The following is a 22551-nucleotide window of genomic DNA, read 5'->3' as shown; positions in this document are numbered from 1 at the left end:
CTTTTAAAATACATCAGTCATAAAGCAGGGTTAGATTTCCCAGTTTTCCTCTGTCAAACCAGCAGCCAGCACCAAACGCAGTGTAACAAATAGCACGGTTTGCATATGTTCATGTGAATCCCAAGGGCTGGAACCTGCAAATTATTGTGAGATGTCTGAAGGGAAACAAAATCCTTAAGGGTTAGCAAGGCTGTGATGATACATCACTGCACCAGCCCAGCAGCAACATGTAATACTTAGAGATATTTATTATGCAAGATACATTTCTTACTGGACTGAGTAAACTAATAAAACCATGCCCATATGAACACACACAGACACACCTCTCCAATAAACAAAGCACTACCTGAGTGAGAGCAGCAAGGGGAATAGAAATTATGCATGATCCTGTATTCTTGAGAGATTTTTAAAGGTCAAAATGCCTGTCAGCTCTTTGAGCGTTACTCTTTAATCAGGTAGGCAGTCTCACTTGGAAAATGCATTGGCATTGTGCATTCAACCCTTCCTCTTTTCTAGTGCTAGGGATCTGAAAATCAGAGAGGACAGAATAAAGAGAAGTTGGGCAGCTGGATGTGGAATTAATAAAATACATTGACACTTGGTATTTTCTTTCCAGTTATTCTGAATAATTTTGTGTCAGGTTTAAGTATTCCATTGGGCTCTTAGATACTTACAGTTAAACTCCAGGACCCTAGCCGATCAGTTTTTTGCCTAGTAGGAAATCACTCAACAAAAAGGCCTGATTACCATGGCTGCACTTCACTAGGAAAACAGACAGCAGCTAAGCATGCCTTGAGGCAGTCATTACAAGTATGCCACAGCCACTTCAGCATCAAGGAGCTTTATCTACCTAGAAGTCCTGCTGTGCTGAGCAAAGCAGAAGTCCCACTGTGCCGAATGGGTACAAAGGAAGAAGCCTGGAGGGTTTACAGGCCAGCATTTCAATTCTGAACTTGAAAACACACAGGCAACCACATAGCTGTCACTCTGTCATTACATGGGGTAATGCTTTCTTGATGCAAACAGCAGTCAGGAATAATATCTTAGCTATCCTTACTGTAAAATATGAGGACATGTCTCCTGAACCCTTTGCTGGCCTTCCGTGACAAAATTCTATTTTCCTCCAAAACTATTCATCTAAACCACTCACAAAGCTACCTTGTCTTTTTCCTTCAAATTCCAGAATAAAATTTTGGTTTGATGAGAAACTAGAGCAGTGGACAGGAAGATAGTGCATTAAAACCGTGTTTTTCAACTGATTGCCACTGTGTCCACTTCTTGCTATACAATAAGTTGAAGCTCTGCATGGTAAGAGCTGCTTGCTTCTATGCTGGTGCATTTGCAAGGAGTTCAGCGCTTAAGTGCCACAATACCAGAAATCATTTGCAGTTCACAGGACTGAAGTCAGCGTATGCTGGGTGAAGATCTTTCCTGAATGATCTTTCTGCATCTATCTTGAAACTCAGATTCTTCCTGAAGAAGTAAAGTGTGAATTTGAGGAGCTGTCAATATGGCTATCAATTGAACTTCTAGTACAACCGACGGCTTGTAAAACCAGCACAACCAAGGCTATTGTCCAATAACACAGAACGTAGCTGAGTACATTGAATGAGATTTGAATCAAGGCCCAGAATCAGGAGAGAGAGATGGAATCCATGCCTTAATACATCTCATTTAATCACATTATTATTTATTTATTTCTTCCCTCAGCATATTTCCTTTCAACCACAGGGGAAAGTCCCTCTATGAGGTCATTGTTAATAAAGAAAAAGGTGTATTTCATCTACTTCTGATTAATTAACGTTAAGAACTCACTGCATGCCATGCAGTAATCCAACCTCACATGTAATTAACAATGTCCACTTTAATAATGTCAGAAATGCAAGCGTCCCCCACCCCAAAGGATTTTGGCTGTAAAAGGGTCCAGTATTTCAAGGACACCTCAGCAGTCTCAGGTTTGGATATAATTCACCCCTTCACTTACACAGCCTTGAACAAGATTAAAGGCTGTTCTAATTCAGGTGAAAACCACCTGCTCTCTCCCTACAGCCAGATGAAGGCACCTGCTAGGGCCCTAGTTTCCAGGATCACTGGGGAAACAAAAATAGTCTTACCTTTCCTATTATGAATGCTAGTTTGCAGGTGCTTTAGGAGAGAAAAAGAAGGTTGCAGACAGTGATAGAATTTATAGCAGAAAACATGCAGAGAACATCTACACAATACCTCAGCTGCCTGAAACTCAAGGGCTCTAACATCTGCCTCTACAAGTCCTTAAAGAGACAACTTAAGCTGCTTAGAAACCCCATCTGCTTCATCATGAACAACAGTGGGGCCCTTCTAAGGGGGTTTGCATAGCCAAGTGGGTGAGGGAACATCATGTCAAGGGCAGGTGAAATGATGTGGATGATCAGTGAATCAGTCTCCTTAAGACATAGTGTCTGTGCAACTGGACATTCCCTAGCAGAGGATATGGGGAAGAAAGAGCACAAGGGTTTTCATTGTGAGAGAAGCAATACCAGGGAAATCACAGCCCTTTGCATGAGGCAGAAGCTGGGTTTGCAGGGAATCCACAGAACACAGGAGGCTGAGAAAGTGGCCAAAGAATCATGAGAGACCTCTAAGCTGCCCCTGTTTTGCTCCCCTTCTGACTCCAGCCTGGGGATCAGGCAGGTCCAGAGATTCCTCCATCGCTGATCCCTTGCTGTTTTCCCTTCTTTGCCTGGGCTTAACCAGCTTAGTCACCATGTGTGACTCATTGCTGGGGTGAGTCAAAGCCTGTGTCAGCAAGGGAGGGAGATCCCACTGCAGAAGAGGCCTCTGCAGTCCTCTCTGATCCTGACCCCACATGAAAGGCACTTTCTCTAAAACCCTCTTACCCATGCTCAAGAGAACAGCCCAACCAGTCCCCTCAACAAGCCATCCTCTGTTGTGAAGCCCACGCTGCTGAATTTGAATGGCAAAAGTGTCCTGCTAGTTTAGGAGTCATGCAGTCACCAAACAGTTGAGATTAGAGATTCTGGAAAGAAAAAACCCAAGTAGAAGTAAGCAAACAGTTTGTCTCAGGACCACAGAAGAGTCCCAGGCCAGGAAGAAAGAAATTCATTTACGTAGGGCTCTCAGGCAACCATTAGCAGGGCTGAGACCTGGAACCCAACCACTGAATCCCAGCCTCATGCATTTTTTCCTCTTGGACGTACCACAGTCTTGATAAAGAAATAGTGTTTGTTTCTGCAGCTGCTGCTTTTAGGCTGGAAGCAGTGCTCATGTATCTCTTCCCATGTGTCTATTCTCATTAATACCAATTTTAAAAAAACTTTGCTGTTTTTTCATTGACATCCTTGCTACCAGCCATACACAATTAAACAGAAGAAATAAGAGGCTTTAGCTGCAATTACAGTTTTGCCTATTTTGTAGAGAATGCATCCCATGAAGATCGACACAGCTTAAACACCTGCCCAACCACACCAATTCTCCCAGCGGAAGTTTTCAGAGGGAAAAATTAAATTGTAGCTGTATATATTGAATGCTCAGAAGCAGGCAGTGCCAGTAATTATCCAGCAAAATGACACCAAAAAGCACAGACACCAACAGTGGTAACTTCCAAGGGGGCCTAAAGTATTCTGAAGCGTTACCTTGCAAAGGATGATAAGGCCCTTCAAGAACATAGTCCAAATCCAGCCACCATCCTTATGACAGACAGCAAAACCTGCTAAGCCCCTCAAACAAAGTAATACCTAGCACAAGCTCTGTGCTTCATATGTAGGAGCACTGCCCTTTCAGTAAACAAAAAGATGCAAGGGTGTGCACAGAACCACACATATATTTAATTTCTTTTACTCTTTGGCTTCTCTGTGAAGCCTATAGGACCAGTCCAGTCTATAAAACTTTGCAGACACCTCACATCTGTTTGCAGGTACACATACTCCACATAAGCTGGCAAGTCCCTCCTTTCCCCCTTTCCCTCGCCATGAAAACACACTGGCCAACCTCCCACTTCAGTCCCTGCCTTAAATCTGTTTACCCCGGTGCTGGGGCATCAATCCTACTCTTCCTCTGACTGCATAACAAGGGAACACTCCTTGGAACTCCACCGCCCAAGTGCCGCTGAATGGAAGTCTGTCATCCTTTCTTCCCCCAAACCCACATATGTATCTTTCCTCTAAAATTCACAGCATGGGCAGGAAATTCCCTTCTTTCCCTTCTTGCCCACCCTAGCAATCAGACAATCCTCCTAGCTGTTGCAAGCCGCCACTTACAGTATAACATGTAAGCCCTGTGGCTCAGCCAAGCTCAGCACACTCCCTTAGCTGGGATAAGGCAGAGGAAGCCCACTCCACAGACAATCCCAGGCAGGCCTCTTATTTATATGGAGCTGCAAGTCCACAGTGGAGAGTGCGGCATCAACCAAGGCTCAAAGCAAGCACTGGATCTGCAGCAATAAACACAAACCAGGTCTGGTAACCAGCCACACCCTGACTTGGGGCATTACTACGAGGAAGTGCAGAAATGTTGTCCATTGACATATTTTTGCAACACAGTATCCCTAATGCCAAGTACAGAGGAGTCAAGATGAACCAGGCAGAGAAGGGGAGATAGTACAGGGATATGCCAGATTCTGTAAAGGCATCTGGGGTCACGGATGAGGTCACATTGCTTGCAAACCCCCACAACCACGGTTCTGTCTGCAGCTGTGCCAAGGCCAGTGTTTTCCAAGTGTCTTCTTGACACCTATTGGAAAACTAGGGAACATAGGACCCACATGATTATCCTATGGCAGAAATCCAGGCACAACTCTTCACACCAGGTGACATAGTCTCCAGATCTATAGCAATCCAAAAATGCAGTTTGCCAGATCATCAGCCTCCTGATGTTTCAGTGTCAAAATTAGTCCCCATCTGCTGTCCCCAGGACAAAGTCAACACCCAGCTTCAAAAGCCTGAAACTTCCAATGCACAAAGCCTACTGGTTAGGACTCACTTCTTGGGCCCAGGAAGTACAGGGGCAACCTCTAAGCTTAATGAACTGAAGAGGAGCTTGTAGACAGCTGAGGGGTTGCAGGGGACAGGTGGAAGGAAGGGTGGTGGAGCCATCACGAAGAACCTAAGCCACGTGTATACAGGAAGGCACCTCCTAGCCTTAGGAAGCAGAGGGTTAACCTTCTCTCCTTTTTCACAGCACAAAACTGGCAAACTAGGGCTTCAAAAAGCAATCCAGGCAAGGAATGGAGACATAGATGTAAATTTTCCCAGCATTATACTGGGAAGATACATCATTACTTTTCACTAGAGCATCTTTGCAGTAAAAACACCCTACCAAACCATTCAGTAACTCTCAAAAAATATTCTGCAGCTCTTATCAGATTCCCAGTGTTAAGGAAACCTTCCTGTCTGATCATTCAGGACCACTCTGACAATCAAATTCTTACCATCCCAGATTTTCACTGCTGGGACCAAAGCACCTTCGCAGCAGTGCCCCACTTACCACACACCACCCTCATCAGCTCAGCCCCAGGTTTTCCATAGCAGAGTCCCACACAACTGGTTCCTTTAACACCAAAACACCTCGAGCTGGTGCCACCCAGGGAGGGACCCCCAACAAAGGAATTCCTTGGATATTGTACCCTTACAGTCTGTGCATCCATTCCAGTGGTGATATTTAGTCTGGGGTCTCTCGCTGTTCACTGGCTCCTGCAGAGTCTCTGGGTGACCAGCTACCCCCCCCCAAGCCCTTTGTCAGGGAAAGGGTCAGTGCCAGGTCATGGCCCCTTGCCAAGGGCTCCAGCCATTTCCCCCCACCCCAGACATAATCTGCAGCTCGCACCTCAGCTGCACATCAGCTATTTGCACTAGTGTGTTCCTCAACACCCAAGTCAGACAAATTTTCTCTCAGCTCATTAGGACAGAGATACAGTACCCCAAAAAACAACTGTTCACAAACCCAAAACATCTGGTAACACAGAGAGAGGAAGGCAGCAGCACCCTAAGGCACTCATACAAGAGTCTGAAGCACAAACATGCACACAAGTAAAGTAGATACATGCTGGGTTTATTCTGGAATGAATTCATGCCTTTCAGCATGCAATGAAACACTGGATCCAGATTTCAACAACCATTGCAGGAATAGGCACATCTAGTTTATTCTGTTCAGATGTGGAATTTGCCAGGAGAGGGGATAGAATTCATGACACTGGATAAACAGCTATTATTAAGTTTTACTTAGGCTAATCCTGTATGCTGGCAGGGAAATGGACAAAATGGACAGTCAGGGTCTCTTCCACCTCTGATAACTAGGAGTTGTATTTTATCTGCTCTGTCCTACTCATATTCTAACAAGAAACTAGACATTTTAGTAGATCACTTATATCCAATGCTTAAAAATTGTGTTACTACACTGTACAACAGAACTTTGAGCTCTCTGTTGATACTTTCAAGAATATTTACAGGACTAGCCAATTTCAAGCAAATATTACAGAATAAGGCCAAAATACAAATTTCCTGCATGCTCTTACACAGCAAACCTGTTTGTTTTTTTTTTAAAAAAAAAAAAAGGAAAAACCAAACTCCATACAGGGAACAAATATCTCACAGGAGACATTACTCAGGAGACATTACTCAGGTAAGAGTCTTCCATCAAGCCAATCCCAAACATACCCAGCAACCAGGCACAGTGATTACTGGCAAATATCAAGAGCACTGGTGAGAAACATCAGAGTCACCTTGCAATGACACCCCAGCTGGGTGAGGAGAAGGAAGGAGAAATAAAGACCAAAGGCATCACATCTGTCAGGAACTACTTCTCTCAGATCTACTACAGCTCATGGATTTGGGCTTTGATGGTCAAACTCCAACACACTTTGGAGTTTGAGGAGAGGCTGAGAAAGCCTGTAATGAAAAATAAAAACTGACATTTTTCACTCATTCTGTTACTGCATCTTGCTCCAGCAAGAATGCTGAGTCCCACCAGCCCCATTCTAAGGTCATGCTTTCTACAAAGTTCCCAGTCAGGAATTTTAAGTAGCAATATGGAAATTAGTGCTTTGAAAAGGGGTAACTAGTTGCTCTGGAGACCAGCAGTGCCACAGTATCTTTATAGATCTGGCCATGCCACTTCTAACTTTTTCTTTCTCTAACTGCCTGCTCAAGTGCTTCTAATCGCTATGTACCACCCAACAGGTTCCTCTGAAATGTGTGTACACACCACTTATTAAAGGCTGGCAAACACAGGTAAGTCAGTTCATGCTTTGAGGTATGGGTCAAAGGAATGTTGGTTTAAAATGGGAGTAAAGCTACCCCTGCCCCTACCTTCCGGGAGCCTGACGTACATTGCTTAATGTATGGATTGGCCCTTGCCTTGCATCCAGCATAAACAGGGCCATATGAGGTTAATAATACTGGGAAAGACATGAATTAGATGGAATGTAAGAGCTTGACTGCTAATTATCCACGTGACCTCAAAGCCCTGGACAGCCAGGGTTCTACTACATGATAAGCTACAAGATGATAGATACAAATCCTTAGGCTCTGAAGACAAGGACTCTGACAAATAAATCTACCAAGCCTGACTATGATTAAGACACTTCTGTCTCATATATTTGATGCTCAGAGCTGCAGATCTTACTCTGTGAAGTAACAAAGTAACAAAAAACATCTGGAAAAGAAAAATCACACTAGGGATAGTACTTTGTATATCCTAAACAATGTAAAGTCCAGGTTAAAAATAATTTCACTTACGTGAAATTTCCCCAGGGAAGAAATGGTCCTATATACTGGGAGCCTCGCTATAGGAGAAGCTGAGAGACGGCAGCCTGTAGGGACAGTTGCAGAATTCAGTCCTGTATGGAAGTACTAACTTGTGGTTTCTCCCCTAAAAACAATCTGCCTCCCACAGTCTAGGACAAAAACTATACCCTTTCCAAAACAGTGCAGGACAGGTTTAGAGAAGATGACTCCCTTTGGATAAGAGCCGCTGGTTGTACTGCCTCCAAAGAAACAATTTCACCTGCAGTTGGTCTGTACAGAAACAAACTAACTTCACACCATCAAGCCTTTCTTTGATTCATGCACCCACAGCTGTCATATATACATCAGGATCCTCTTCAGATGGGCTGACAGCCTGGAACAGTGCTGTATGCTGGTTCCTGACTTTCCCTGGACCAGGACTTCCCCAACAAAATATTCCTGCCGTGAGCTTCCTGTGTAGGTCATACTCATCCCACTGCTGTCCCTTCAGACTGCAATAACCAGGGTTTTGCAGGCTGTTTATTTTCATTCTGCAAATGTGGAATACAGTTCTCAACATAGCCTAGAGGCAGGAAAGGGAACTCTTCTGCAAGACAAAGGGCAGCCTTAAGGCCTGGGATACAACAGGGTTTCTCTTCTCATTTGCTGGCTGGTAGCTTGACCTCTAAATATTCATGATGTAGGGACTAAGTTCAGGCTCACTGCTGTGGATGGACTCTGCCCAATTCTTCCACCTCCTAAGAACAAGATCTTAGGCCCACAGAAAGTGTGTTTAGACATCTGTCTTCCAGCTTTCAGAAGGTGCCACAGTTTGGGCTAAGGCAAACTCTGAGCTTCAATTTGCCTATGAGCTCCAGAAGCAGAACGCAAGAACAAGCTTATCTGAAGGCTGCAGCATGGATGAAGTTACACAGTCACCATTACCATGTCACACAATGGGGTATAGGAGAGAGAAGGAGCTCTTTGTTTTTCATCTTCCAATTTCTCTCACAGCACCCAACAACTTCGCTAACAGTGCAGCCATGAAGTTGGCCACTACAGACCCTCAGGGCTAGTTCTGCTTGGAGAATTGGAATTCTGTCTCCATGAATTCCTGTATCGTGCATGTCTTTCACGAAAAATTCATTCAGATCCTCTGGAAAAACAAAACAAGCCAACAACTTCCCCAGTCACAAGAAGATGAGCTCGAATGTGACTTTGAGTATCTGCACTGAGCCACTTGGAAACATCATGCACTGAGATGACAAAAGGCAATGTCCAGGTAGAACATCACCCATCACCCAAGGTGGAATTTTACAGCACTAGCTCAAAACAAAGCTGAAAAGCAAAGAACAGGATGAAAAAGCCAAAATGAGGAAGGGAAGATAACACCAAATCTGAGGTCAACATCAAAACCTAACCAAATGGAAATCTCCAGACAGAAATATTAAAGTCGAGAAGCATGAACCAAAAGAGATTCAAGATGGAATTCTCAAATTAGAGCAGAACAAAATTAGTTGAGAAACAAAACAAGAGACAAAATGGGACTCGAGCAATGTTGAAGAAAGTTTTGAAAAAGTGTTCTCACCAGAGAAATATTTTTTAAAACTCTTTTATTTGGCAGAAATATTTACATTTTATTAATTTATAAATTTGTCAACCTGGTATAACAAAAGAGGCTAAATTCTGATTCCAAAATCACATGTGCCATCATGCCAGCAGTCAGATCCCAAAAGTCAGACATTGATACATTTCCAAACTGCAAAATTTCTAAGCCAATCTAAGCCTGTTTACTTGCTGTCTGGAGTATAAAGCTATGAACAAGGTTTCCATTGTGTTTGGTTTTGATTTCAACATCCTATCTGGAACAATCAGCTCATGTTTTCATACTTTTCTATGCAACCATGAAGGTTAGAAACTTACTTTTTTAAAATGATAAAATGGAGTTTCTTATTCAATATCTTCCTTCCAGCAGCTGGGATTTTAAGAAAAAACTATATACAACATCCTGAGACTGCTGACAAAACCATAAGGCTTGGTAGCCACTGCAACATGCCATAAAAAAATACTGCTTTCCATTTCACCTTCACACATAACTCTCTTATTTGTGTAATTCAGACACTATTCCAAAGAGTTTACGCAACGTTTGCTGAATCAGTCTACTAAAATGAACTATTTGCAACTTCTTTAAAGAATTTCCATTAAAGCATGACTTGGATAGCTCAACAACAAGCATATATCATTGATACTACAGCTGTCACAGACAAACATCTGTGCTTGGATAGGATCAAGACATTGTTTTATGGAGAAGCAGTGCTCCCAAGACCATCACAAATTCACATAGTGCCAGATTTTATGTTCACATTTCAAAGTAAACTCAAAAAAGTGGAAAATCACAAGTAGACATGAAGCTCCTTAATTATTCTATCAAGAGCTTAGAAGAGTCCCCTCCTGTGTTTGTTCTGGCAAATACATGAGATATCTAAGCCTCGTGAAAATGCAAGTGTTAGAGTGTGTAAATAAATGATGAAGCGAGTTCTTCCACTCTAGAAGAGCCCTGCCTTTTTTGCCTCTGGATATTCACACACAGATTCATGCCAGCATATGCTGGTCTTCCAATATATGTCCCCAAATTCACCCTGACTTGAAACATTTCCCCTGACCTGCGCTAGGTTTACTATTGCAGGAGTCTTGCTGCTTTGATGCACCCTCACAGGTTAAACAACTTTCCAGGACATGCCTTCTCCACCCAGAGTTTTGGTCCTGTGACACAGTTGTGTTGCAAATCAGGATTCCTTCAGGCTAAGAAGCTGTTCTGATGGTCAATGATATACAAGATATACATTCTTTAAATATAAATTTCTAGTGAAAATCTGGAGAGGAAAAATTCTTCAGTCAAAATGCAGCCTGTTTCAGCTAAAAGTGGAACTCATTTCACAGCTGCTGCAGCAGTGAAGACAATTCATTAATGTTAAAGATCCCTTACATGGTTCAGGAGAAAGAGAGGACACTTCATTTGGCACCAGCATGAGTTCATACTCCACTTAAAATTCCCGCATGCTGGAGTGAGAATCAGGTTCTGCACCCAGAACAGGGAGCTCACCAAGAGGGGAGTGTTTTGCAGATGATGTCTCTCTCTGAGGTGGCTGTTCAGTTCAACTGGTTTGCTTTTCAGCAAGATGGAGCTCACAGCATGTCAGACAGCACAAAGCTTCTGCCTTGCTTGACAATCCTGCCTAACTCAGCACTCCCAAGAAAAAAACAATACCCTGTGGGCCTCCTACAAACTCCCTAGAGCTGCTGCAGTCTCTTATTTCAAACAGGGACATACATGGCCAAGCTGTACTTAGGACTGCTACAATTTTCTATTTCTAGCTTGGGGAGATCATGCTTGATGTAATGCTACTGCCCTGTGCAGCCAGAGATGGTCGTGACCAGAAAAGGGTGAATCTGCAACCAGATTCTGTGTTGCAGAACAGGCTTGTCTCCAAGATTAGGATAGTATTTCCAGACAGCTAACTCCAACCAAAAGCAGAAGGAAGCCATGTCAAACTGAAAAGTGCCAGAGCTGTGTCCTTGATTTCCTGGAGAAAAAACTTGCCTGGCGAGTCTCTTGAGGTGTGCTTCAACTCTTCTCTTTGTATACTACAGGAATATTTGCTGAGAACGTCCTTTGCTCTGACAGACCAGCTGAGGACACGGATAAGAGTTACACCATTTTTGATGCTGCTTTTTAAGAATCTCTAAGAAAGGACACTAATTTCTTTACTAAGGAATTTGGTTTTCTGGTTTGCTATCCTCATCCTTGGAAATATTTTTCTGATTTCAAACTCTGATGTCCCTTGCTATAATCTAATAGTAAGAGCTAACATGAACACAAGAACACATTATTCTTCCACAGCTGACTTCACAGATTTTTGGAGATTGTTATAACCTCTGAAGTCCTCTCTTCCTTGAATTAAACAGCCTTCCAGTTCCCTCCATCTTCCCTCGAAGATCACACTTTCTAGACTAACCTAGCTTTTCTGATTACCTCTAGCCCCACTTCCCCTGCATTATGACTGCCCATCAGTGGTCAGCATAATGAAACTTGCAGGCAACCCACCTCCCAAGACAACCTGCAGGACTCCAAGCAAGAAGCAAAAGGAACAGAGAAAAACAAGCCGAGGTTTGCACCAGACAATTTGCAGAGCACAATAAGTTGCAATAAAAATTCCCACAGCACTGAGCTGTGTATTTCCTCTTGGCTACAGTCAAGTGTGGCCCTCACTCATCATCTCCAGCCAGCAAGGCAAGGAGAGGAAGGAGCCAGTCTTTGGGGCATAGTCACACAGCTTACATCCACTGGTTGGAGGCTCTACAGGAAAGGGCTGTTGTAAATATACAGCTACTGCTGCTTTTTTGAGGTACGTTTGCTACTGTTGGTAGACAGCTCCTTTGTTGAAGAGGCTCTAACACAGGACAAGGGAGAGTAGATCTGATGAGCTGTGACTGTTGTGAATTCTAGTGCTTTATTCTCCTCAGGCCTCAGTTCCTTTCAGATTTCTGTCAGGCACAGGGCACCACAGAAAAGGGGTGTCTAAACAAAAATGGAGGAGATGGAGCAAATTGAGAGCAGTTGCAAGGATGGGCCCTTCAAACTCTGCTGGAGCCAGGAGCTGAGGGCATTAGTTTGCTGATTCATCTCTGCCAAGATGCCATGGGGGTGGCCACTGCTCCTTGGCCAATGTCTCACAGGCTCCAGGTGAGCCAGGGCTTCCTCACGCTCTCAGCATGGTTAACGGGCTGGGAGGAAAGACGCAGAAGGAAAGTGTCTCAGTTTAAAGAGACTGGAGTGTTTTGCTAAGGAGGATGAGTTATGAGGTAGACCAAACTCTTCTCTCTCAGCAACTGCAAAGCCAAAATTAAGAGGTTCCAACCCAGGAAGTATGGAAAAAGGAAGAAATAACAACCCTTTATTAAAGGATATATGTATATTGGCAAAAACAGTAACAGAACACAAAAACAACTAAGCAATAATCCTGTACCCAAAAAGTCCCCTTCAAAAAGGAGACAGTCTGATACTTCTATCCTCTTGCGCAATTCTAATCACGGTTGGCAGGGGGCGCTGTTGGACCACTGGTGGTCGCCACGCGGGGGGCCCCGGATCACGGGAGAAGCCGAAATGGAAATCTCCGCCCCCACCAAGGAGGGGAAGGGGAAGAAAGGGGAAAGAAAGGCAGTTTCTTTCCCACTAAACTCACGCTGTCTGCGGCTGACTGTAGACAGGACTCCCCCTTTGTTCGTCGGTGGGCACAAACTCTACGATGAAATCTGAGCAGATTCGGCTGGCAAGAGAGCAGACCGTAGACAAACCGAGGCCGGAGAACAGACAGATGACCAGGTCGAGAGCAAAACGGCCTCCAAGCTTTTTCAACACACCTTGCTCCCCTTAAGGCACAAAGTGAAGCGCTGCTTTCCAAGGAGAGGACGGGAGAAAAACTCCCCACCCCACACCCAGCCCCAGAGAGGGCTATCAGGCTGGAATGTAGTTCTGCCAGCCAGCTCCTTTGTGTAGATAATCACCCAAGGCAGAAAACTGTCCTCTCCATTCAACATCCCTCCCCCACATGCAGCACGGAAAAGAAAAATTCTCGTTTGGTTTTTTAGAACAAGTAAACCCATGACAGAAAGCAAGACATCAATCACATCAGCTTCAAAAAATGGAATGCAGTCATTTTTCCAAACTCACGATAGTGTTCAGACTACTAATTTTTCAGTTATGAGTTTCACATATTGAATGAACTATACCAATTATCTTTTCCTCCAGGTGTGAAAGACTTTTCTCGTCAGCAAAGCAGAAATATGGGAGAATGAAATATGTGTTTGCAAAAATGCCAGGTAAGAGCAGGAAAGGAACTAGGCATTGGAAGGGAGGAGAATGGATGGAAAAGGCCAGAATTACATTGTCTGGGGGAGTAAATGCTTCAACCCTGCAATCAAACAGAAAAAGTGGTATCACTGGTGATTACAAACCCAAATTAGCACAAAACTAAACTTACTGGATGTGCCAACACTCTTTCCAGAAGCACAAGTGCTACATTCTTCTGTAGGTCAACTACCAGCGGGAGTGTGCTGCAGGCAGACCCTCTCAAGTCCTGCTATTCTATCAGCAAGACTGTCCAAAATCACCAGAGTGAGAAAAAATGCACTGCTGCTATCAGCTTTCCACCTGCTCACTGTGTTTTCTCTCATTAGGCAGCATCAATATTCCCAGCCTCAATGTTCTCCTTCTTCTAAGAAGCCTGCAATGAAGGGGCAAAACTCATCCAAGCACTAAAAAAATATTTTTTTTTTTAAGGCAGAGCAAGCACCAGAGTCCAGTCAATACTACAGAGGCTGGGATGTAGTGGAGACTGAGGGACTTTTTTGCCATGTTGGTCTATTTCCTTACCCTTGGTGTAGAGAATGGGAGCTCTCTGGTGGCAAAATGTGAATCTGCAAAGATGGACTTTCAGTGGCCCCATACTTTTCTCTGCTCATGTGGAAGTCTCAAGAGGTAACAGGAAAACAGTCCCATGCTGCCCTCTCCTAGGGCACTGAGAGTAGTCAGACCTAAACAATGGACACCGTGATTTCTAGTGCAGGGGTGCCTGTTTCAAAGCCCGGCACAACTCCTAGTTCACAAGCTCTTGCTCATGACCCTGCATCCCTTTCTCCAGCCCAGGCATGCAAGCTGTGCTGGGACACACATTCAGAGGCCAGGAGGTACCTGTATTTGATTAATGACATAATCCACAGCAAACAGCCAGATAAGTGTTTTTTTAGGGCCTGCTGTGGCTCCAGCTCAAAGAAAACGGGGGACAGTACTGCTATGGGAATCTGAGATCCTAATGAGACAACAGGAAAGCTGATGGGATGTCTCGTGAGAAGCCAACAGCAAAATCAAAGGGAAATGCATTAAATTGGTCTGCTTGGAGAAATGCTAGCATCTGTGTAATCTGCCAGCCCAGGGGAGAAACGCCTCAATCCTCACCATCCAGGTTTCACAAAATGCCAAAACAGAAGCAAAACCCAGCCAAAAAAAGAATGGAATTTGGGTGAAAAAGAGCTTGGACTGCCATGATTTTCACAAAATAAGAGGCCTCCACTTTTCCCTACCTGATTTTTGGCACTGCCTTCTTAGGCAACAGTCAAGATTAAGTGTCCCATAGCCCTCAAACAGTTTGGAGTCTCGTGGGATCTGGAGGACCCAAACCACTCCATGTCATACAGAGAGCTCATGTACAAGGTTTCCCCTTAAGGCCCACCTTGACACCTGGTTCTCAGTTGTGTGCCACTGCTCCTCTCTGCCTCAAGAACAGCAGATTCACAGTCCGGATACATCTGGCATCTCTGGCCCTTCCAAGGGACCTGGAAAAGAGAGGCAACAGTGAAATATCACCAATCTTTTCTGGCAAGTGCTCTGACTTACAGCTCTAGCATGCAGATGAACTGTGTCCATGCAACCTTGGACAGCTGTTTATACCTCCTAGCCCAGGGCAGAGGTCTTCCATCCAGCTGCAACTCCAGAAGGTGGAGCAACACCAGGAGTCTTCATGGGCTCAGATGGTGATGAGTCAAAATCAGAAAGGATGAAATCCACGGAAGGTTATTAAAAATAGAGGCACAGTGCCAAACTCAAGACATTCCTGCCTGCACACTAGATTCTGTCAGCTGACTTTGTCCATCCTTCCCCAGGCATGTCCTGCCAGGAAGAAGATATCAGGCTAGACAGATCTCTGATTTGATCCAGGACATGTCTAATGGGAGCAGAGCTGTCACATCTCAGGCCATAGCAGAGAATCTGTCCTTCGGCAATGCCCTCTGCAGCTCTGTAATGCTTCTTCCCAGTCTGAGAAATTGTACCATGCTCCAGGAATGACCCAGAGCTGGACACATTTGTCAGCTTAAGCTTCTCTGTAAGAAGTAATCGCAGCAGCTGGGGAGAAACAAGAACATCAGGCAGGTAGGCAAAGCCACAGAGGGGCCTAAGGCCTTAGAAGAGGAAAAAACAAAAAAAGGGAGAAAAAAATAGTTGGAGACTACTAGTTTGCATCTGTCTGAGAAAGTCAGGGCTGCTCTCCAACAGACATGCAGACAAATTCCTTTCACGCCACCAGATGGAGCCGTGTCTTCAGTCACCAGCAGGCAGCTGGTCTGGCAGGGGACAACAGCCCTCTGCTCCCTCCTCCACCTGCGTTCGATGGGCATGTCCTCAAACTGCAAGGAGAGGGCAACGGCAGCCTTGCTCTACCCCAGGGCCTGGCCTCCCCCGCGGGGCATCTCACAGCTGCAGGGCTACCTCCACCCTGAGCCACTGTGAGGCTGAATCTGGGACTGAGTCAGTTGGGATCCAGGAGAGGAGGGTAAATTAACTGCCTGCCCACAGCTGAGGCCCCTGGAGCTGGAGTGAAGGTCAGAAGTACCTTTTTGAGCACAGCAACAGCAAAGCATTGTATCTTGGGAGTAAGACTTCTGTGATGGGCAATCTGACAGGGGAAGCACTGTCCATGAGTTGTGTGCAGTTTTGGTCACTGCAATATAAGAAAGATATTATTAGAGAGAGTCCAAAGGAGGGCAACGAAGATGGTGAAGGGCCTTGAGAGGAAGCCGTGTGAAGAGCGGCTGAGGTCACTTGGTCTGTTCAGCCTGAAGGAGACTGAGGGGAGACCTCATTGCAGTTACAACTTCCTCATGAGGAGAAAAGGAAGGGCAGGCACTGATCTCTTCTCTGTGGTGACCAGTGACAGGACCCAAGGGAATGGCCTGAATTTATGTCAGGGGAGGTTTAGGTTGGATATCAGAAAAAAAGTCTTCACCTAGAGGGTGGTTGGGTGCTGGAACAGGCTCCCCAGGGAAGTGGTCACAGCACCAAGCCTGACAGAGTTCAAGAAGTGTTTGGACAATACTCTCAGGCACATGGTGTGACTCTTGGGAATGCCCCTGTGCAGGGCGAAGGATTGGACTTGATGATCCCTGTGGGTCCCTTCCAACTCAGCATATTCTGTGACTGGCAACCTGTGCTTCCTGGCCTCCTTTAGAGATGCAGCTGCAGTCATGCTTCTTGCCAGCATCCACATACAGCGTGTTGGGTGACAACCCATCAGGAGAACTGAGCTGTGCCACTCAAGCAATGCAAATGCTCAGAAAGAGATCAGTGGTTGCTGAAGACTGGAAATACGCAGGCTCACCAAACTGGTTCATCCTACCACACCAGCCAGCCTTTCTCCACTCAGCATGCCAGAAAAGAGCCAGCATGCCAAGCACAGGCCACCAATACAGATTCAGACACAGAGAACAGGTCTAAAGAGGGGGGTGGGAAAGGAATGTTCCACTCACACTACCCAGTTTTTCAGTGGAGACTTCCCCATAGCCACGTCCCTGGATAAGACCAACCACAGCACGTACACATAGCTCACCATGGCCCAGATGTCAGCCCAGGTGGCAGAGCTATAGCTATCAAGCCACTCGACTCCATTCATGATCTATGCACAAAGACCACATCCTGCAGGATGATGGCACCCACAACAGACACAGGAGAGAGGTCAGGGATGCTGTCAGAGGCTCCCATACATACCTGTGTGCTGTCTGCCTGCACACTTGCAGGAAACACAGTGAGACCCTCTTTTTTTCCAGTTTGTCTCTGCAATGTCCTTCTACTCCTACACCTCACCTTGCACAGTCCAAGTGGCAGAAGTGGCAAGGAGTGTTGTCCATTTATGTGTGAGGCAGATTCATCAGGAAAGCAATGCCCTTTTTTAGACTACCTGATATATTGGAAGGCAAACAAACCTAGTATGCTTGCTCTCCCTTGTACCTACCTGGTATATCCAGCTTAGACCCACCCAATCTCTGGCTGTGCACTGCTGGCACATCCAGCTTAGACCCACCCAATCCCAGGCTGTGGGCAGATTTGTCCTGCAGCCTGCCCCAGTTGTGCTCCACAGGCATTGGCAGTGCTGCGGCTTCTTCCAGCATCACAATGGCCAGGGCTGTGTGCTTTGGAAACAAGTGCTTACCTCTCTATACCTGCCTCTGCAACTCAGGCCTGCAGTAACCACCCTAAATTCTCATAGCACTCCCCTCACACACCACTGCATTCCCAGAAATCACATTCAATGCTACTTCATTATCTTCTGACAGTTTTGATGGGCCTTCGCTATCCTCTAGCAAATCCTCCACAGCTATAAGGCTTCTGTTGATGAACATCCTAATCATGGTCTCATTTCTTCCTTTTACATTACCCCATGTGTTTCTTATGGTTAGACAGTAAGCAGATTAGGGTGGGGATTTTCCAGTCTGTGCCTGTACCTTGCATGTTTGGTGACACATGGGATAGGGCTAATTCACATGCCATCTAATCTTACCCTCAGAAGCCCTCCTTGTAATGAACTTCCAATTTTAACCACCCCAGTAACAAGAGCCAACTTTCCCCCATTCCACAGTGCCAAACCTAGACAGGTTCAGTAAGTGGCCGCAGCCCTGACAAACACAAACAGGCCTGCAGTTCCCAAGCCAGAACTGCCATCCTGCAGGACCAACGCACATTCAAAAGGTTTCTTTGTTATTCTGATGCAGCTAAGTGCAAACTCTGTCTAAGAAAATCAAACTGCTACAACAACCTTCTGTCTAGGTCACAGCGTGAGAGGAATAGGGGTTAATTTAGTCAGGAAATAAAATAATTATTAATAGCATTGCAGATAGCAATTGCTAATGGCATCAGCAAACACCTCCTCACCTGGAACAAAGCCCATATAAGCCAAAAATGCTTATTCTCCTAGAAATTTCTGCAGCCATTGCACATTTGATGTAGCAGCATTATCATCTTACAAGTGCAGAAAAGAGATGGCCTGAAGGTTAGGGTGTTACCCGTAAGGGTAGCAAAGGCTTCATTGGACTTACCACAGATTTCCTGCCCAAGGCTGGGAGAGTTGTGCAGCCTCTCTCAGCTCAGCCCTCCTCATCTATAAGAGGGGCTGCAGCCCTGTCTCACAGCAAAAGCTCAGGAGCATAATCACAGTGAATGCTGCAAAGCTTTTAGGTAATGCAGCCAGAGATGCTGCCTAAAGCTTTACCCACTGGTTAAGACAAGTTCAAGGCCTCTGTGCTCAACATGAGCCTCCCTTCTCAGACTGACAGGGTTTAAGATCCAGTTCACATGTATGCAGGGAAAACATATAATTTTAAGTTTTGCACATTGCCTGTTTTGACAATTTAGGGGAGAGCTGAGCAGCAACGAGTCCTTAAGCTGATTCTGGGGCAGGATGCATTTCATTCTCACCATACAAAGTATTTCAGACAGGCCCTTTAGTGGCAACAAAATCAAAGGGGAAAAAAAAAAGATAAATAAATAGACAAGCCAGGTAGGCGAGTAGCTTGATGACATTCTTGCATACTTAAATTAACATAGAGCTGTTCCATTCCTGAGCTGCCTTCTTGTTTTATTTCCTCCTTTGTTCTTCTAGTGGAAAAAACGCCCCAGGGATGATGAAGCATTGGGCTACCTTCCCCATCACACTCAATCCAGAAAGGTTCTGATGAGAGCTGCTTTCTGATGAAAATTAACCCAACAGCAAGCAGGGTCAGATTTTGGTCCAGTTGTTCATAGCCTGCAGTTTTTACCATATGGAAATTAAAAGGATTGCAACCTGCAGCAATTGTGGAAGTTGACAGCAAATTAAAAGGAATATGAGTTCTGGCATTCATCTGTAGCAATTTAGGACAGCCTTTTCATTACTGTAAAAACAGCAAGTATTTATAAACAACATCTAACTCTGATCTGCACTAAATCTCAAATTGCAATATAGAAAAGGCAGGAACAAAGTTAACGCTTGAAAACCAGATATCTATTGTAAAGGGGAAAAGCAGCTTGCCCAGTTTCACTCCACGGGCTAGGACAGAGCATTGGACCAGACACTGGGCTCTCAGTTCCTGCGTGCTGTCTGCTGCACCTCACTGCCTCCTCAGAAAAGGAATGGAGCATCACAGCACTTTCTGGAAATCACCTTTAGGTTCTTCTTCTCTCCCAAAATTTCCCTTTAAATATTTACTCCAATGCACCTACTAAACTGAATGTTTTAGCAATGCACAGCGATAAGGCTCCTTGTGGCTTTGTTTCTGCCAGTGAAATAGCTACGAATGTAAGGTTTACAGAAACTTTCTGTTCCTGTCTAAAATTATCTTTGCTGATCCTTGTGACGCCAAAAGTACAGAACCAATATTCCATAAGTCATGTGAAAAAGGGACTACATTTCAAGCACACACAGCTAGTGTGGTTACAGTACCATCAATCAGCCATGACCAAAGCTCTGGGCTACCACCATGCCAGGCCTCACACAGGGAGACACCACCTGTTTCTTTTGCTGCATGAGACAGCACATAGAGTCAGGGCCTGATCCTGCCATCTGGGTGCTTTGCAGTCATGGGGTGGTTGTCCAGCCTAAGAGAAGTCTCTGCGATCCCTGCTCGAACTGCAAGATCAGGGTAGAAATGTTTGAAAAACAGCAGGTGGATGCAGCCCGATGGGGAAAGCGGGGGCTAAGAGGGAGACAACAGTAATTAGCATAAGTAGAGGCAGCCTCAGCTCACCAGCTGCTTTGCCGATTGTCTGCCTCCCTGATTTCAAACAGCAAAGAAGCAATTTGCCAAAGAACACAGTCAGTAGCTAAGACTGCCCCTTAGAACTATTAGGGAAAAACAAACGATTTCCATGGTACAAAAGCAAGGCTTGCAGGGCTGTCATGTAGGAGTTTGCCTAAGTAAGGTATGGAGCACGCAGCTCAAAACAGCCACCAAATACTTCAGAGCGAAAGGCTAAAAAAGGAAGGTTTTAGAGGAGGAAATGAGTCAGTAGCTTGGAGGACAGGAGGGGGAGTTCAAATAGCTGAGGCGTATAAAGTAAGCAAGTAGTCACCCTCTCAAATGTGATTCTAGCAAATGCTAGTCAGTGAGGCAGATGTATTGATCTGGGGTTTCTGTTGATGCAGGGCCTCATACAAAAATGGAGTCTATGGGTGACTTTTTATATTGACCACGCTGGATTTTGAAGCGATCATTCACTGGACAGACACTTGTGAACTGCACTTTCACACCAGTGTTTCTGCCTGGAGCCAAAGCAGTCACCATCAGCTACAGGACTGCTGAAATTTCTCAGGGTCCCCTACGGCTAGGGGATGGATTTTTTTGGGGTGAGGAGGGGGAAGTTTCAGGCTGATTGCAAATACCATTTACCTTAAAAAAGGGAGGAGAATTCATCTTTCAAGATTGGTTCATCCAAACATACAGCTTGAGCTTTCAGCCTAGCTTATTTATAGCACTAACACTAGGAAAAAAGGACAAAGCTTGTTCAGTGTTGAAAGGCAGAAGAGCTAGTAAAGAACCCCTTCCTCTCCACAATGCTGTAGCAATTCACAGTATTCACGTCTGTCTTTGTAACAACCTTGTAGTGCACTGAAAGGTGAGGACAAAGGGGTAAGTCTCACCGCAGGAAGCCTTTAGCCTTGCTCACTCATACACCATAACAGCTGGCCATAACACGGGTGTGCAGCACACAGTAAGCAGTGGGAGGGTTACTGTCAGTGTGGCAATAAGCCACAAGGCACAACTTCCTCACCTCTGCTCAGGTCCCTATCCCATCAAAAGGGTGGGATGATGGAAAGGGACCTTGTAAATAGAACCAAAATTTCCTCCTGCCCTTCCCAAAACAGGAAGCTTCCCCTCATTTCAGGCACCAAGACAACAGCTATGCAGCAGCCGTGAGAGGACCCTGTTGCAAGCCCTCGCTGAGGGAACTGCAGGGCTGCAAACAGGGGTGATGCTTAAGGTCACAGACATGTGAGGAGAGGGCTGTCAAATGAGGGAGCAGCACAGGGCTGGAAAACCAGACTCCCTTTCCCCTGCGCAAACAGCAGCACACAATTTACATGCAGCAGTGGTTCCCAAACCACGACATATGTACTGCTAATCCCAAGCAGGCAGCTCTCAGTGCAGGGCTGGAGCTCCCAGTGCCAGTGCTGCTACAGCACGAGGAGTCTGTGGAGCCTATGCCAAGGCAGGCTGGTACCACCATAACCACAAACTTGTCTGTGCATCTTGGCGTACAGCTCCTGCCTCGAGCTTCCGCAAAGCACCACAGCCACTGTGTTTATGCCTCACTAGGCTATATGCTATTTTGTCTTTTGGGGAATGCAATCATTCAAAAAGTCATCATGGTCCTTGGTGAGTGCCCTTCCCAGAGCAAGCACTTTTCTCATGAGACAGGAAAAGTGAGAGAGATTTCTCTTACTCTGCTGGTGAAGGAGTTCCTGTCCTCACTGAAGTTTCTTTAACCAGTTATATACCTTCTCAACCCACTGCAGGGTTTCCAAAAAGACCTCTTGAAACAGAGTGAGCCAACGGGCCAGTTCCAACTCATTTTCCCTTATAAGTATACAACATGAAACAGTCCCAGCCCTGTTCTCATGACTTTACATCATCTCTTCCCCTCCTCCCCAGGATGTCTCACTTCTGTAACCCTCTGTCATAGCGAAACTCATCTATGAAGAGCAAGCTTGGAACAGTAACAGAGAAATTACATCAATTGAGATTAAAAAGCACAGCTGTTCCAGGTCTCTGCTACATGCCACTGGAGATGGAGGTCAGCCATGGCACTGCCATATGGCACTGATCCCCACTGCCAAACAGAGCCTGCCTTGATTTCCTCTCCCCACCAGGACAGTCAGAGCAAGGAAGCAGGGCCACAAGTTGTCCAGAGAAATATACTCTTAGGACTGAAGCTCTACCTATTACACAGGCATTATATCTGACTTATCTC

At 45.3% G+C, this 22551-nt stretch overlaps 1 protein-coding gene across 1 annotated transcript in view; it reads right to left on the bottom strand.

Moving 5' to 3' along the window:
- LOC108507403 overlaps positions 1 to 22551 on the bottom strand; it is a 34005-nt gene that overhangs the window by 9782 nt on the left and 1672 nt on the right. The window contains exons 2-3 of the mRNA XM_017835337.1: positions 15008 to 15110; positions 7731 to 7804 (exon numbers count right to left, since the gene is read on the bottom strand). Of these exons, the coding sequence (XP_017690826.1) occupies positions 7731 to 7804; positions 15008 to 15110 (177 nt within the window). The remainder of the gene's footprint in view (positions 1 to 7730; positions 7805 to 15007; positions 15111 to 22551) is intronic.

This window comes from Lepidothrix coronata, unplaced genomic scaffold (assembly GCF_001604755.1).
Source record: "Lepidothrix coronata isolate B3197 unplaced genomic scaffold, Lepidothrix_coronata-1.0 Scaffold255, whole genome shotgun sequence".
NCBI lineage: Eukaryota > Metazoa > Chordata > Aves > Passeriformes > Pipridae > Lepidothrix > Lepidothrix coronata.
The sequence above is the reverse complement of the archived record's forward strand: the minus strand, read 5'-3'. Positions and strand labels throughout refer to the sequence as shown.